At 35.2% G+C, this 15,588-nt stretch overlaps 1 protein-coding gene across 19 annotated transcripts in view; it reads right to left on the reverse strand.

Annotated features, from left to right (window-relative positions):
- KDM6A (lysine demethylase 6A) overlaps positions 1–15,588 on the reverse strand; it is a 260,874-nt gene that overhangs the window by 72,785 nt on the left and 172,501 nt on the right. For all 19 annotated transcript variants that reach the window (XM_004376914.2, XM_023731902.1, XM_004376913.2 and 16 more), the window contains 2 exons: positions 7,811–7,904; positions 5,148–5,274 (listed from right to left, as the gene is read on the reverse strand). In XM_004376914.2, coding sequence (XP_004376971.1) covers positions 5,148–5,274; positions 7,811–7,904 — 221 coding nt within the window. The remainder of the gene's footprint in view (positions 1–5,147; positions 5,275–7,810; positions 7,905–15,588) is intronic.

Raw genomic sequence — 15,588 nt, forward strand, 5'->3', positions numbered from 1 at the left:
ATCTCTATTTGCAGATGATATGATCTTATACACAGAAAACCCCAAAGAATCCACAAGAAAACTACTGGAACTAATAGAAGATTTCAGCAAAGCTTCAGGATACAAGAAAACCATACAAAAATCAGCTGAATTCCTTTACACCCACAAAGAGAACTTCGAAGAGGAAATCACCAAATCAATACCATTTACAATAGCCCCCAAGAAGAGAAAATACTTAGGAATAAATATAACCAGAGACGTAAAAGACCATATACAATGAAAACTACAAGACACTACTGCAAGAAACCAAAAGAGACCTGCATAAGTGGAAAAACATACCTTGCTCATGGATAGGTAGACTCAACTTTGTGAAAAAGTCAAATATACCCAACGCGATCTACAGACACAGTGCAATCCCAATTCAAATTCCACCGGCATTTTTTAATGAGATGAAGAAACAAATCACCAACTTCATATGGAAAGAAAAGAGGCCCCGGGTAAGTAAAGCATTATTCAAGAAGAAGAACAAAGTGGGAGGCCTCACACTACCTGATTTTAGAACCTATTATACTGCCACAGTAGTCAAAACAGCCTGGTACTGGTACAACAATGGATACATAGACCAAGGGAACAGAATTGAGAACCCAGACATCAATTCATCCACCTATGAGCAGCTGATTTTTGACAAAGGCCCAAAGTCAAGTCCGTTAATTGGGGAAAAGACAGTCTCTTTAACAAATGGTGCTGGCATAACTGGATGTCCATCTGCAAAAAACTGAAACAAGACCCATATCTCACAGCATTCACAAAAACTAACTCAAAATGGATCAAGGACTTAAATATAAAATCAAAAACAATAAAGATCATGGAAGAAAAAAATAGGGACAACACTAGGAGCCCCAATACATGGCATAAGCACAATAGGAACCATAAGTAACAATGCACAAGCACCAGAAGAGAGACTAGACATCTGAAAGCTCCTAAAGATCAAACATTTATGTTCATTAAAAGACTTCACCAAAAGAGTAAAAAGACAACCTACAGACTGGGAAAAAATTTTTGGCTACAACGAATCTGATCAGCGTCTAATCTCTCAAATCTACAAGATACTGCAAAACCTCAACAATAAAAAGACAAATAACCCAATTAAAAAATGGGCAAACGACATGAACAGGCACTCGGCAAAGAAGATATTCAGGTGGCTAACAGGCACATGAAGAAATGCTCACGATCATTAGCCATTAGAGAAATGCAAATCAAAACTACAATGAGATATCATCTCACCCCAACAAGGCCAGCATTAATCCAAAAAAACACAAAATAATAAATGTTGGAGAGGTTGTGGAGAGACTGGAACACTTATACACTGTTGGTGGGAATGTAAAATGGTACCACCACTTTGGAAATTGATTTGGTGCTTCCTTAAAAAGCTAGCAATAAAAGTACCAGACGATCCAGCTAACTCGCTCCTTGCAATATATTCTAGAGAAATAAGAGCCATCACACGAACAGATACACGCACACCGATGTTCACTGCAGCACTGTTCTCAATAGCAAAAAGACGGAAACAACATAGGGGCCCATCAACGGACGAATGCATAAACAAATTATGGTATATCCGCATGATGGAATACTACACAACAATAAAGAACAACGAAAAAGACTTGAAACATAACATGGAGGAATCTGGAGGGCATTATGTTGAGTGAATTTAGTCAAAGAAGAACAAATATTGTATAAAACCACTATTATAAGAACTCAAGAAAATGTTTAAACACAGAAGAAAACATTCTTTGATGGTTACGAGGGTGGGGAGGGAGGGTGAGGATTATTTACTAACTAGATAATAGATTAAGAATTATCTTAGGTGAAGTGAATGACAGCACATACTACAGGGGAAGTAAGCACAACTGGACTAAACCAAAGCTAGGAATTTTCCTGAATACAATCAAACACTTCAAGGGACAGCGTAGCAGGGACAGGGGTCTGGGGACCACGCTTTCAGGGGACATCTAGGTCAACTGGCATAACAAAGCTTATTAAGAAAATGTTCAACATCCTACTTTGGTGACTGGCATCTGAGGTCTTAAAAGCTTGCAAGCGGCCATCTAAGATCCATCAATCAGTCCCAACCACCTGTAGTAAAGCAGAAGGAAGAACACCAAAGACACAAGGAAAGTAGTAGCCCAAGAGACAGAAAGGGCCACATAAACCAGAGGCTTCATCAGCCTGAGACCAGAACTAGATGGTGCCCAGCTACCACCAATGACCACCCTGAGAGGGAAACACAACAGACAGTCCTGGATGGAGCAGGAGAAAGGTGGGGTGCAGAACTCAAATTCTAGTAAGAAGACCAGACTTAATGGTCTTGGACTGGAGGAACCCCAGAAGGTGTGGCCCCTGGATTCTCTATCAGCCCAGAACTAAAACAATTTCCAAGGCCAACTCTTCAGACAGGGATTGGACTGGATTGTGGGAGATAAAGTGATACTCATGAGGAGTGTGCCTCTTAGCTCAAGTACATACAAGAGACTAAACGGGCAGCTTCTGTCCGGAGGTGAGATGGGAAGGCAGAGAGGGTTAAGAGCTGGTTGAATGGACACGAGGAATCAGGGGTGGAAAAGAGGAGTGTGCTGTCACAGTATGGGGAGAGCAATTAGGGTCATGGGGAGAGCAATTAGGGTCACATAACATTGTATGTATAAATTTTTGTATGGGAAAAAGTTAAGAAAAAACAAGAAACAGAAAACCCTATGGAGCATAATTCTACTCTTGACACACATGGGGTCACCATGAGTCAGAGTCAACTCCATGGCAACTGAAAAAAATGTTAGGTATAGAGCATGAGGCGTGGTCCCAAAGTTCATGGTATCTTGAAGTTTAGAAATCTAGATCTGGAACTCATCCATATGGTCATGGATACAGAAGACCTACACGGGTGACGTAGAAATAAGCCCATGGATTCACTACTCTTGTGGATTGGGTAATGTAAGAAATACCACTAATTTAGAAAAGGCAGTTTTAGAGGGTGCGTGCAATCTGTTTCATGAAGGGGGAATTTAGGAGAAGAGGTCAGCTACAATGCCAAAGAATGACACCTACCAGAGTGAAAGAGAATGCTAATAGATAGTAGAAAACATGCTTTGTTGTTGTTGTTAAACCAAAGTCAAATCTCAAATTTATAGACAAATTCACCTAACTGCTGGGAGAAATAAGCACTATTTCCCAAAACTAATGTTTGTACATTCCATTCCTATGAAGTGAAAGCAGGAAGCCAATGTACCCAAATACAGGTGTCCCAGTCCAATCACCAACTACTTTTTCTCCAATTAAACTTATATAGGTTCCTCTGAGACAGCCTTGTGTAATGGTAGAAGCACTGGGTGAGCCTGGGATCTAGCCCCTGCTCTGATACTAATTACATACCCATGTGATTTTAGACAAAATACTTTACTCCTCTGGACCCACTTTCTACATCTTTAAGATGAAAGAGCTTACAGGGTGAACTACATGACCTCTCTGGTCTCCCTCAGCTCCAACATTCTATGATTCTGGGATAACACAGTTGATGACTGGTGGTAGTAGAACAATTATCACCACATTACAATTTCTCTTTAATCTACACATGCCAAATGATGAGCAACTTCAATCTTCAACACAGACCTGAATGCAGAGATAGGTAATAAAAAGCCTCAGAAATCTTAGGATCATCGAATCCCAAAGTTTCTTACTAACATTTAAGGTCTTCACTCAGAGCTTTAATAACTTCTAAAATATAATTTATTTATAAAATTGATTTTTCTCACAATAAAACATTAGAAGCAACACATTAGAAGACAGTGAAAGAGAGTAAGAAAATAAAACTCCAAGGAGAGACACAGAATTATATTATTACAGGTGAAAAATAATGAATGACTAAAATGACAACGTTGAACCAAAGAACAAGTTAAATTGTGATTAGTATCCTTTATTTGAGAAGTCAAGAAAGTATCTTGCGTATTTGGAAACATTTATCCAAAAAGGTTAAAATAAAATGCATCTCAATGGTTTAAAAAGAAAATTAGTTAACTAGAAAAAAATTTCTGTGAAATACTGCTGTCCTTACTGAAGCAGAAAATTACAGCATTACTCAAAATAGTAATTTTATACGTTTCATTATATATTAATTTTAAATACCTAGAATTTTTTAAAAAGTTATACTAAAGACATCCACACAACTGTATTATATTAAACTATCAATCTTTATCTTGGGTCAAAAGGAAAATACTTCCTGGTGTAATTTGCTTTTAATCTATATTACAATAAATTTTCATGCATAAAACTAGAGGCAATGACTAGGCACCCCTCTTTCTCAGTACTAGGCCTCCTTTACAGTCACTGCATAAAGACTCACACTGTGCATGCAAAACTAAAAGCAATGATGGTGCTAGCTCCAAATGCAAACATTTTTAGTTAGTTCACTTATTCACTATTGACATTTTGGGCCAGATCGTTCTTTGTTGTGGGGGGCCGTCCTGTGCACTGTACGATGTTTATCAGCATCCCTGCCTTTTCAAGAGGTTTAACTATACCATCTATGATTCCACAAACAGTAACCCAACCAGGACTTAAATCCAAGTCTCTTGGCTCCTAGTACATTCATCTTTCTACCATACCATGAAAGCTAAAAACTACCATACCATGAAAGCTAAAAACTATTAGGAATGAAAACACAATCTCATGATGATCTAAAAATATAATCTACCAGATACATATACTTAAGATATATTTCAGATATTCAGTAAATGTAACAGACATTCACAGCATGAAAAGTATGGAGAAAAGTTTATAGACTTGTAGGAAACTATTTTCACTACATGTCACTTCTCCTTTCCAACAAATTCAAGAAAAATATATCCACTTCCTCATGGTAAGATTGCAAGCAGAACTGTGATTTAAGATCTACTATTAATCAAATACGTCCATTCTAAGGTTATCTAAGGTATGTATCATTAATCAAAATTATAAACAGTAAGGTTCCATTAGCTACTGGTAGTCATCAGGCAGAATGAGAAATTGATTCTCTGTTCTGTTAAACAGACATATTGAGAAAATACTAGAAATAAGAAGGAAAGGAACTTAAATACTTAATTGACAAAAGCAAAATGTAAGTGTCTGATGAGAACCACCTTCCGAGGAAATACCAGGACTGGCCAGAATTAGGATCTGCTTCCAATGACTTTTGGAGATATTGAATAGCATAGCTTTCCTTGGTGGCTTTATCTCCTAGGAGATCCACAGTATGATGCATCCAACCTATAATAAAAGATTAAAAATATTTACCTATATGATTTAATTATTCTTTTATATTTAAGAATACCAATAAGAAAACAAAATTAAAATACTCTTTCAGTCAACTTATTCATTTAGTTTAGAGTACATACTCACAAAACTTAAAACTCCTGATTTGGGCCATAAGAAAGTCTGTTTCTCACAAGAAGGTACAGTCAAAGCTATCAAGAGCTCTTATTCAAGAGAAACTAAAACGATTTTAAGTAGTGACTTGACACTTAGATTAAAAACCATAGATTCTTTTTTCTTTTCTAATTTTGGTATATGAAATAATTTCAAGTTATGAAACAATGAATCTAAAGATGTTAAATCTTATTTACTATTTCATGTAAAAATTAATGTGCATTTTAAGAATGTCCACGACAGTCTACCAATCCAATGTTTATTTTCAAAGAATAAACATGAGGCTGTATAATCAATGATAATTCAGATTAAAACAAACACACATACACGCACACATTCCTAATGTACTGGCATTGGCCACGTACATTCACACCTTACATAAAATAAAAACTATAAAGCATATGACAATTAAAAAAAAAAATCAAGGCAATAAGAAAAGTAGATTCAAATGGTACAAATAAGAATGGTACAGAGTAGCATATCAAATGTTCATTTAATAAATAAATTTAGAGCTAGACAGTTATATAATCAATCAAAAGATTAGATCATGGAATACTATATTCTAAACCTTAAAGCCATACTGGAATAATCTGGGTTTAATTCGCCAGTGAATCGTATTTCAGTTGTGGACCAATTCAAGTGTATACAATTAGCTCTGTTCTTCGTGTATAGTCCGTAGTATATATAACAGATAAAGACTCTTATTTTTTGACATTTATCATAATAGCTATGCTCCAAAACTGAACTGTACTCAGTTACCATGTTTTATGGGAGTATAAGTGAACCACATGTTTATTCATCTTTCCTGTTCTTCCCTTATCTCTCCTAGTTAGAACAGGACCTAGAGTAACTGGTTCTAAAAGCAGCTGCTTAAGCAGCACTGACAAGCAAGTAGGAAGACTAGATATGCAGGCAAAATTAGACACAATTAGGGGAAGTATTTTGGTTTTGAAAACCATTAAAAGTTTGCTTGTATACTCTGACATATGGTAAGTCACTGCCAAATAGGAGAGATGACTGAGACACAGCTAAAACCAAAATTATTTCCATCCATTTCTTAAACTTAAAAGACGTATGCATTTTTGCTATTTATACATTCTTCAGTGAAGCCAAAATACATAAAAACATAATCAGAAACAGTATGGAGAAAAGGCTGGCATTCAAATATGAGCTGAATAGGTAAGTTATCTATTCTAAAGGTACCACTTTGTTCTTTTTACTTAAGAATTAACACAACCCCCCTTTTTTCAACTGTACTAATAAACTTATTTTAATTTAAAGATACAAATTCACATTTCTCAAACACTATATATGGCTCATTTAAAACAAATACTTAAATACTTTCATAATTTTTTAAAGTATGGATAACTCAAGTAAAATTCTAACAAGAGTAAATTATAAACAAAACTAAAAACAAAGGCTTTATATGAATGTGTGTTTTTTTGTATTAATAATCATATGACATTATTATCATGAAGGTACATAAAAATCTAAGTTTAAATTATATAAAAATAATTACATTATGAAAACGTTCCTATTACTATAATGTTAGATAAAATTAAAAATAAATTATTTGCCCACACAAAAACAAAGCTGAAAAAAACCCAAATACCAAATACAAACAAGAAATATGACTCATTAACTAAGCAGCAAAATGTTGAGGAGCTCGTTCACTATCTTCTTGGTGTAGTCACACAATTATCTCCAAATGGCTAGACTTCCCTCATCTATAACATGACAATAGAATTGCACGCTTACAGAAAACTATAATGTTAGATGTTCTATAAATGTTGCTAACAGTTATTAACAATAAGGCTATGAAAGCAAGCTCAGTAACCACTAAGTGACTTTAGGCAAATCAATTAACTTCATAGAGTACTCAGCATATATATGGCACAAAGAAGTATTCAATCCCTCTTACCCATGGATCAAGTACTAGGGAATAATTTTGAGAATTTAAAAGGCCTAGTTGCAATAAGGTTTCCCTGAACAAAGCAAATGGTTAACGTGCTCAGCAGCTAACCAAAAGGTTGGAGGTCAAGTCCATCCAGAGAAGCCTCAGAATAAAGGCTTGACAATCTACTTCCATCCAATCAACCTAAAAACCCTATGGAGCACAGTTCTACCCTGACACATATGTGGTTGCCATAAGGTGGAACTGACTCGAAGGCAACTGGTTAGTTGCACTAACGAATTGTATTGAGACTGCCTGTGAGATGGATCATGCTTGGCAGAGGGTAGAAATATGCTGGGTTCAGATTACTGGGCAAAGGAAGGAAAAGGAATAGAATACATGAGCCACATATTTTCCACTCCTGGCATGTAAAACACACAAAGAGAAGCACTTATAATACACTAAATGTATATTATTACATACCTAACTGTTGTAAGACAGTTGCTTTTACTTGTGCAGAAAGATTTTCTGTTTGCAAAAGTTGTTCATAAGCTTCCTTTGCAGAATGATACTTCCTCTAAAGAGAAGGAAAAGAGAGATTTAGAGAAAAATACAATTAATATGATCTTTAACTATAAACACACTTAATTCTAACATTGCATTGATGATACTAATTCAAATAACTAGAAACTAAAAGGAAATAATTTCAAAGAACTAGCTCACATGTTAAATTTACACAATACTGATGTTTTAACATATTTTTAAAAAAAAAACTGAAAGCAAAAAGTGCTAATTCCATTACTGAATGTTTAACACTAGACAACTTTAGTTAATAGTTCAAGTACCTAACACCAGTAAAACATTCAATATATAAAAGTATCATTAAAATATAATCTTTTATGAATTTATCAAATCCCAGTAATTAAACAGAAAGTCACCTTGAACTATTTAGTAACTTAGATAATCTCAACTTTATTTAATAACATTAATGAAGCTAGAGAAATATTCTACCTCCAAGTGTATAATCTGCCTAGAAACACTTCCCAAGTTCCCAAGCTACTTAACATAGAGCACATGCCAAAAATGCCTCACAAAATTTAAGGAAGTAAAGCAGCAGTTAAAATATAAATTTAAAAGATACAGGTTCTGGTATATAAGATATCCTATGGAAATATTTATAATGCATACGATTTTAAAGACATCAAACCTCCCATAGTTATAGTCTAACAATGTCCATAATATTTAAGGTTCTATAGCCAAATCTCTAAGTGAAACCATTTAACCACCGTTCTCCCCGGGAAAGTACTAATATGACCGAAACCCATTACTGCCACAGTCATAAGGCTTAAGACAACTCCCCCAAAACAAAAAAGAAAAAAGCCGACAAAAGGAAACCTCAAAAATATTATTTAAAACATACCTGGTAGAACAAATGGATTGAAATAGATTCTATTGATATCATTACTAGTATATAGTTGTCTAAGCAAACTTAAATCTTTTTCAAATAAGAGTAGATGGAAAGACAAAACTAGCCATGTGAACCTCAAGCAAATTACTTAAACTATGATTCAGTATCAATAAAACAAGAGGTAATGCCCAATCTTTCTACCTACAAAGTTGTTCTATGGGTCAATTGAGATAAGTAAAGAGCTATGGAAAAAAAATAAGGTGCCATATGAACATAGTATATCATCCTAGGGAAGAATTTAGAGAAATGTCCGTTGAGATTTTATCAGTAATTATTAAATAAACTTTTACTTATCAGCTAAATTAGTTCCCCAAAGCATTAATCTGGTCTGAAAACATTAATGTAGTTACTTAAGTTACTGAAGGATAAGGACCAAGTTTTTAAATTCGAGTCTTTCAACTGGTAAGTATTTGTTGAACAAGAACTGTTGAGACCACAGTGTAGTGAAGAATACAAACAAACATGTAAAACCTACTGTGCTGTGTACAATGATATTTCCCAGAGGAAGAAAGAGCACATACTAAGCACTACCTAGCTGGGCAAAATATGCAGAGACTAACTTGGAAAGATCTTCTAAACCATGTTACATACTACAGACTGTATCCTAAGACAACGGAGAACCAATGAATGATTTCAAGTGACATGTTTGGGTTTATATTTTAGGAAGACCACCTTTGTAGAATCACTGCAACAAATGTTAAAACATATATCCAAACACTAGTAATAAAAACAGTGACATGCTTAAAAAACTGGCTCCATCATATTGAGAAACATAAAGTTGGATTTATACCTCATACCATACACAAAAAAGTGACAACATTATTAAAGACCTAAATATGAAAGGTAAGATTATAAAGTTAAAAGAAGAAAATGTAGGAGAATATTTCCTTGAAATGGGAAAGAATTTATTCAATATGGCCAAAGCAGCACAAATCACAATGAAAAGTAAAGATATGACTCAATAAAGACAGGCAGAAAAACAGACAATGGATATAAAAACCAATACATAAAAGGTGAAAAGATGTGAAGTGTACGTCTCTAGAAATCAGAAAAATGCCAGTTTAAACGAGATACCGCGTTGTATCTATCAGACTGGCAAACATAAGAAAGTTGGATATTCTAAGTACTGTGGGGATGGGGAAAAGGTGAACATTTATGTCCTGCTGGAAGAGGATTTACTTCATGAAATTAGATATGCAAATATGTTACAATCCAGCAGTCTCAACCTTGGGACATATATGCCAGAGAAACTCTCCCACGGGCACTGTTATAAATGGTACTCTTTGTAGCGTCAGGGAGTTGGAGGCAACCTAGATATAGATCACTAGGGTGAATGGATACATAAAATATGATGGATGTTTACAGTAGAACATTAAGCAGCAATTAGAAATAATGTTTTTTATATAAAAAACATGAATTTATCTTAAAAAGTGCTAAAAAGAAGTTATGCCTCTGGTAATGTTGGAGTAGCATTCCACAGATAGCTTTAAATCCTGGATAAAATATATAAACCAATTATGCGAAGGCACTAGAGACCAAAATCAGGCTAAAACCAGAGGAAAAGTTAATATCAGGAAGAAGAGAAAAGCACTGGATGAGTACATGCCCCCACCCCCCACCTCCTTTTTTTAATTTTCCCCTTAAGGCAGGCCCTGATTGGTGCCCTGCTGGCTAGAATTCAAATAAAATTAGCAATCTTAATGTCTTCAAGAATCAGAGGACGGACTTTAAAGTTATGACAAGAGATGAAAGTAAGGGGAGAAATCCCAGGAAGAAGAGATAAAGAGGGAACCTCAAATTCCACATATAAACTCTGCCTGAGTCTCTGGTTGACTGCTGAACTACACATAAACAGAACAGATGTCAAGTGGCCTAAAAGAACTGAAGAGAGATTCCAGCTGCTGCCCACTGCAGGGATATCAAATTCTGGACTGTGAGTTAAGTCAAGTTAACTGGCTAATGAAATAAAAACTGATCAATCTTCAGAAAAGCATAACAAAATAAAAAGTCTCTACAATGTATCATTGATATCTAGGATAAAACTATCAGATTTATGAAGAACCAGGAAAATTTGACCCATGTTCAAAAGAAAAGGTAATTAATAAAAACAAACCCTGAAAAGACCCTGATGTTGAAATTTGCAGATGATTTCAAAGCAGCTATTTTAACAATGTTCAAGGACATAAAGGAAAACAGAATTATAATGAAGGAAAAGACAGGAAATCATAGAACAGAAAGATAAACTGAAAGAGAAATGGAAGTAATTTCTAGAACTGAAAAAAAAAATACTAATCTGAAATTAAAAAAGAAAAATCACTGGATGGACTGAATAGCAGATTGGAAATAAAAGAAAAAGCATCATTGAATTTGGAAGTAGGTCAGTAGAAAAGTAGCCAAAAAACACAAATATATATTTAAAAAAAAAAGCATCTCAGATGTGTGAGACAATAACAGGTAGTTTAACATACATACATATAATTGGAGTCCAAGAAGGAGAAGAGAGAAAGAATGGGGCAGAAGAAATGTTTTACAAAACAATGAGTGAGAACTTTCCAAAAAACTAATGAAGGACATCAACACCAGATCCAAAAGACTCAAAAAACCACTAGTAGTATAAATACAAAGGAAAAAACCAATCCCTGGGCACATCATAGTCAAACTACTAAAAACAAAATATAAGGAGAAGAATGCTGAAAAAGCACCCAGAGGAAAACACAATACACACAAAGAATATACAACAAAACGTACAAAGGATAAAGCTAACTTTATCCAACCATACCAATAATCACATTAAATATAAATGGACTAGATACTCCAACCAACCAGACTGCCAGAATATATTTATAAGAGCCAAAAATATATTTATAAGAGATGCATTTTAAATATAAAGACAAAAGTTGGTTGAAAACAAAAGGATGGAAAAGGATACCACGCACACAGTAAGCATTAGGAACGTAAAGTGACTCGATTAATATCAGATTAAAGTAGGCTTTAAAACAAAGACTATCGTCAGATATAAAGAATACTTCATAATGACAAAACTACTAACATCAGGATGGCATAACAATAACAGAGCTTCAAAGTACATGAAGAGAACACTGATAGAAAAATATTAATCTATAGAATTTATTCTAATTTCATCAATTGTCCCACTAATATCCTTTGTCTGGTCTCTGATCCAATCCAAAATCCCACACAGTGTTCAGTTAGCATGTCTCCACAGTACTAGCCAGTTATACTGAAGAATGCACCTCAATTTAGATCTGATGTTTTCTCATTATTAGATTGAGGCGATATATTTTTGACAAAAAAAATACAAAAGTGATGTTTTGTACTTCTCAGGGCATTGTATCAGGAAATGTATGGTGCCAATATGTCCATTACTGGCGATGTTGAGTTGGATCACTTGGTTAAGGTGGTGCCTGCCACAATTCTTCACTATAAAGCTACCATTTTTCCCCTGTAATTACTAAGTACTTTGTGGGGGAGATATTACGAGGCTATGTAAATGTACTATTTCTTATCATTCTTTCATCCACTGATTTTAATATGCATCTACGGTTCTTGCCTGTGGTTTTTGCCAAGTGGTGATTTTCTACTTCTATTGTTCCTTATACAGTATCTGAAATTCTTCAGTAAGAAACAGGGGCCTTCCTGCTGCCATTTATTTATTTACTTATATTAGTATGGACTAATATATTTTACTCCATAGGTTCTGTTCTATTACTATCATTATTTGTTATCAAACTTGTGTCAGATTTGGTCATTGGGAATATCTCTCTCTTACACACACACACACCTCCCTCAAGTTGGCTCCTGTGTCCTTTGAATATGCTACCATCAGTTTTAGAGCACTTCCTTCCTTTCTGGCACCACAGGATGTTCCAGGGTTCCTTTTGTATTTTCCCTGCTCTGGCTCTGGAATCACCTACTTCTCCCTAAGGATCCTTGGTTCCTTTTATTGAAGAATGGTATTTAGAAACCAAGATGTGTGTGCTAGGTATGTTCACTGCTACTGGGATGGGCCATTGCTTCTATGCTCTCCCAGCAAAAAGGCAATACATTTATGTGTACGCACACACACACACACACACACACACAAAAACCAAACCCGCTGCCATCAAGTCGATTCCAACTCATAGTGACCCTATAGGACAGAGTAGAACTGCTCCATAGGGTCTCCAAGGAGCAGCTGGTGGATCTGAACTGCCGACCTTGTGGTCAGCAGCTGTAGTGCGCAGTAGCTCTTAACCACTGTGCCACCAGGGCTCCAAGCCAAACCCGTTGCCATGGAGTTGATTCCAACTCATAGCGACCCAGAGAGTAAAACTGCCCTATAGGGTTTCCAAGGAGCAGCTGGTGGATTCAAACTGCCAACCTTTTGGTTAGCAGCTGAGCTCTTAACCACCGAGCCACCAGGGTTCTGTGTGAATATTTAGGAATATTTTGATCCATATCTAATTATTTATCTATCTAGATCCATAAATAATGATAAATTTCATACTGATACCTCCAATTCCAATTCAATACCAAAAGGTTGAGTCTAGCCTTTTGCTTTCCTTATTTGTAACTTCTTACTCCCTACAATGAGAAACCTGGCTCCCATTATCCACAGTAGATTTACTTATTTATTCCTAATATTCACATGAAGTAGTTACAGAATTTCTAATCCACATCTCTATGAAAAACTAACCAAAGTATTTGTTTATAGTTCTTTTTGTCTCTAGTTTTACACTATAGAGTGAAAATATTGTTTTCTCAAGTTACTTAGGTTTAGTTCTTTTCATCCCAACCCCCTTCTGAGTAGTTGTTATTCGTTTGTAATACAGTTAGGTTCGCTGGTTACTCTTTTTATTCCATTTTGGGTTGGCCTACATCCTGGTTGACCTTAACTATTCAATGAATTGTGTGATATATGAAGCACCCCCAGGTTCTAAGAGTCAGAACTATACAAAAAATATATACTCAGGTTTGCTTCCTCCTCATCCCTACTGCTCTGTTCACGCCCATCCCCCATAAATATGTAACCAATCTCATTTCTTTCTTGTTTATCCTTCCTGTATTCCTTTTGTACAAAAGGCATGTGTTTATTTTGTTTTGCATATGTATATCTTCCAGTAGCCCCTTCTTTCTTTCAGAAAGGGTACAATATTATACTCTTTTGCACTTCGTTTTTTCCACTTGACAGCATATCCTGAAAATCACTCTAAGTCAGTTCATAAAGATCTTCCCCATTCTTTTCTACAGCTGCACAACAGTCCATTGTATGAAGGTACAATAGTATATACAGTCATTCTCCTATGTATGAGCATTTAGGTTATTTCCAGTATTTTACAATTATAAACAATGCTCCAGTGGATATCCTGTGTGTGTATACACTTTCGTATTTTTGGAAGTATATTTTCAGGGTAGATTCCTAGATGTGGAAACGTTGGATCAAAAGATAAGTGTATATATAGTTTTATTAGGTTATTGTCACATTCTCTAGATGGGCATACCAGTTTCCATTCCCACAATGCATGAGAGTCCCGGTTTCCCCACAGTTACTTTTAATTTTCACAAGTCTGACAGGTGAGAAATTATATTTCAGTGTTATTTTTCTAACTCTGAGTGGGTTTGAACACTTTTTCATATGATTAAGGGCCATTTATATATCTTTCTTCTGAACTGTCTTTTTCCCAATTTTTCTACTGTGTTTTATAGTTCTTTTGCCCCTCAAATTTTAAAGTCTGTTATACTTTAGAATTTATGGTGTTTTTGTGATGCAAAAATTTTTTATGTTATACAAATTCATCAGTGTTTCTTTTTATTGCCTCTAAATTTTAAGCCATTGTTAGAAAGTCTTTCCCTACATCGAGGTTTAATTTTTTTATTGCAAGAAAATTATTTATCGTTTTATTTATTCTAGTTGGTCTTTACAAAGAATCTACTTTTTTTATCATTAAGGCTTAAAAAAAAAAAGTATTCATTTCATTAATGTCAGCACAGTAAAAGAAAAAACACCTCAGGATTGTACCAGTAGATACCAAAATACAGGTAACATATTGAGCAGTCATTTAAGAAAGAAATTAATAAAGTAGAAAGGAGAGAAAAACAGCAGACTTAATTAATATGTCAAAATCTTGGTACTCTGAAAAAATTAACAAAATACACCACTAGCTACCTTGATCAAGAGGAAAAAAAGGGAGAAAGCACAGATATACAACCTAACAATGGAAACACAAGAAATTAAAAGCTTCCTTTTTGTCTTTCAGACATTATAATCTCAATCTCACAAAGCTGTACTTGCTAATATCTCTGTATTAGAATACACAAACACACATAGATAGCATCAGCCCCAATCAACTGTATCACTGGCTCCTTTTCTCCATTCAGGACTCAGCCCAAAGAGCTCCTATGCAGAGAAGCCTTCCTTAACCACTCTAGCTAAAGAGGTAGTCCATCACTTTTCAGTTTTAACATTTAATTATGGAAAATTTCAAAGACAGAGAAGTACAGAACTCCTATACACTCATCGCCCTGTTTCAATAATTATCAAGTCATGGCTAATCTTATTTCAACCACCCCGTCCCCATCCATTCTGAAGCAAATTCCAGACATCTTATCATTTAACCTACAAATGTTTCTCAAGTATGTATCTCAAAAACATAGCGCTTTTCCTGTGAGCAGCTATCTAAGATACTCCACTGGTCTCACCCCTTTGGGAACAAGGGAGAATGAAGAGAACAGGATACAAGGAAAAGATTAGTCCAAAGGACTAATGGACCACAGCTACCAAGGCCTCCACCAGACT

The sequence above is a fragment of the Trichechus manatus genome, unplaced genomic scaffold, assembly GCF_000243295.1.
Source record: "Trichechus manatus latirostris isolate Lorelei unplaced genomic scaffold, TriManLat1.0 scaffold00046, whole genome shotgun sequence".
Classification (NCBI taxonomy): domain Eukaryota; kingdom Metazoa; phylum Chordata; class Mammalia; order Sirenia; family Trichechidae; genus Trichechus; species Trichechus manatus.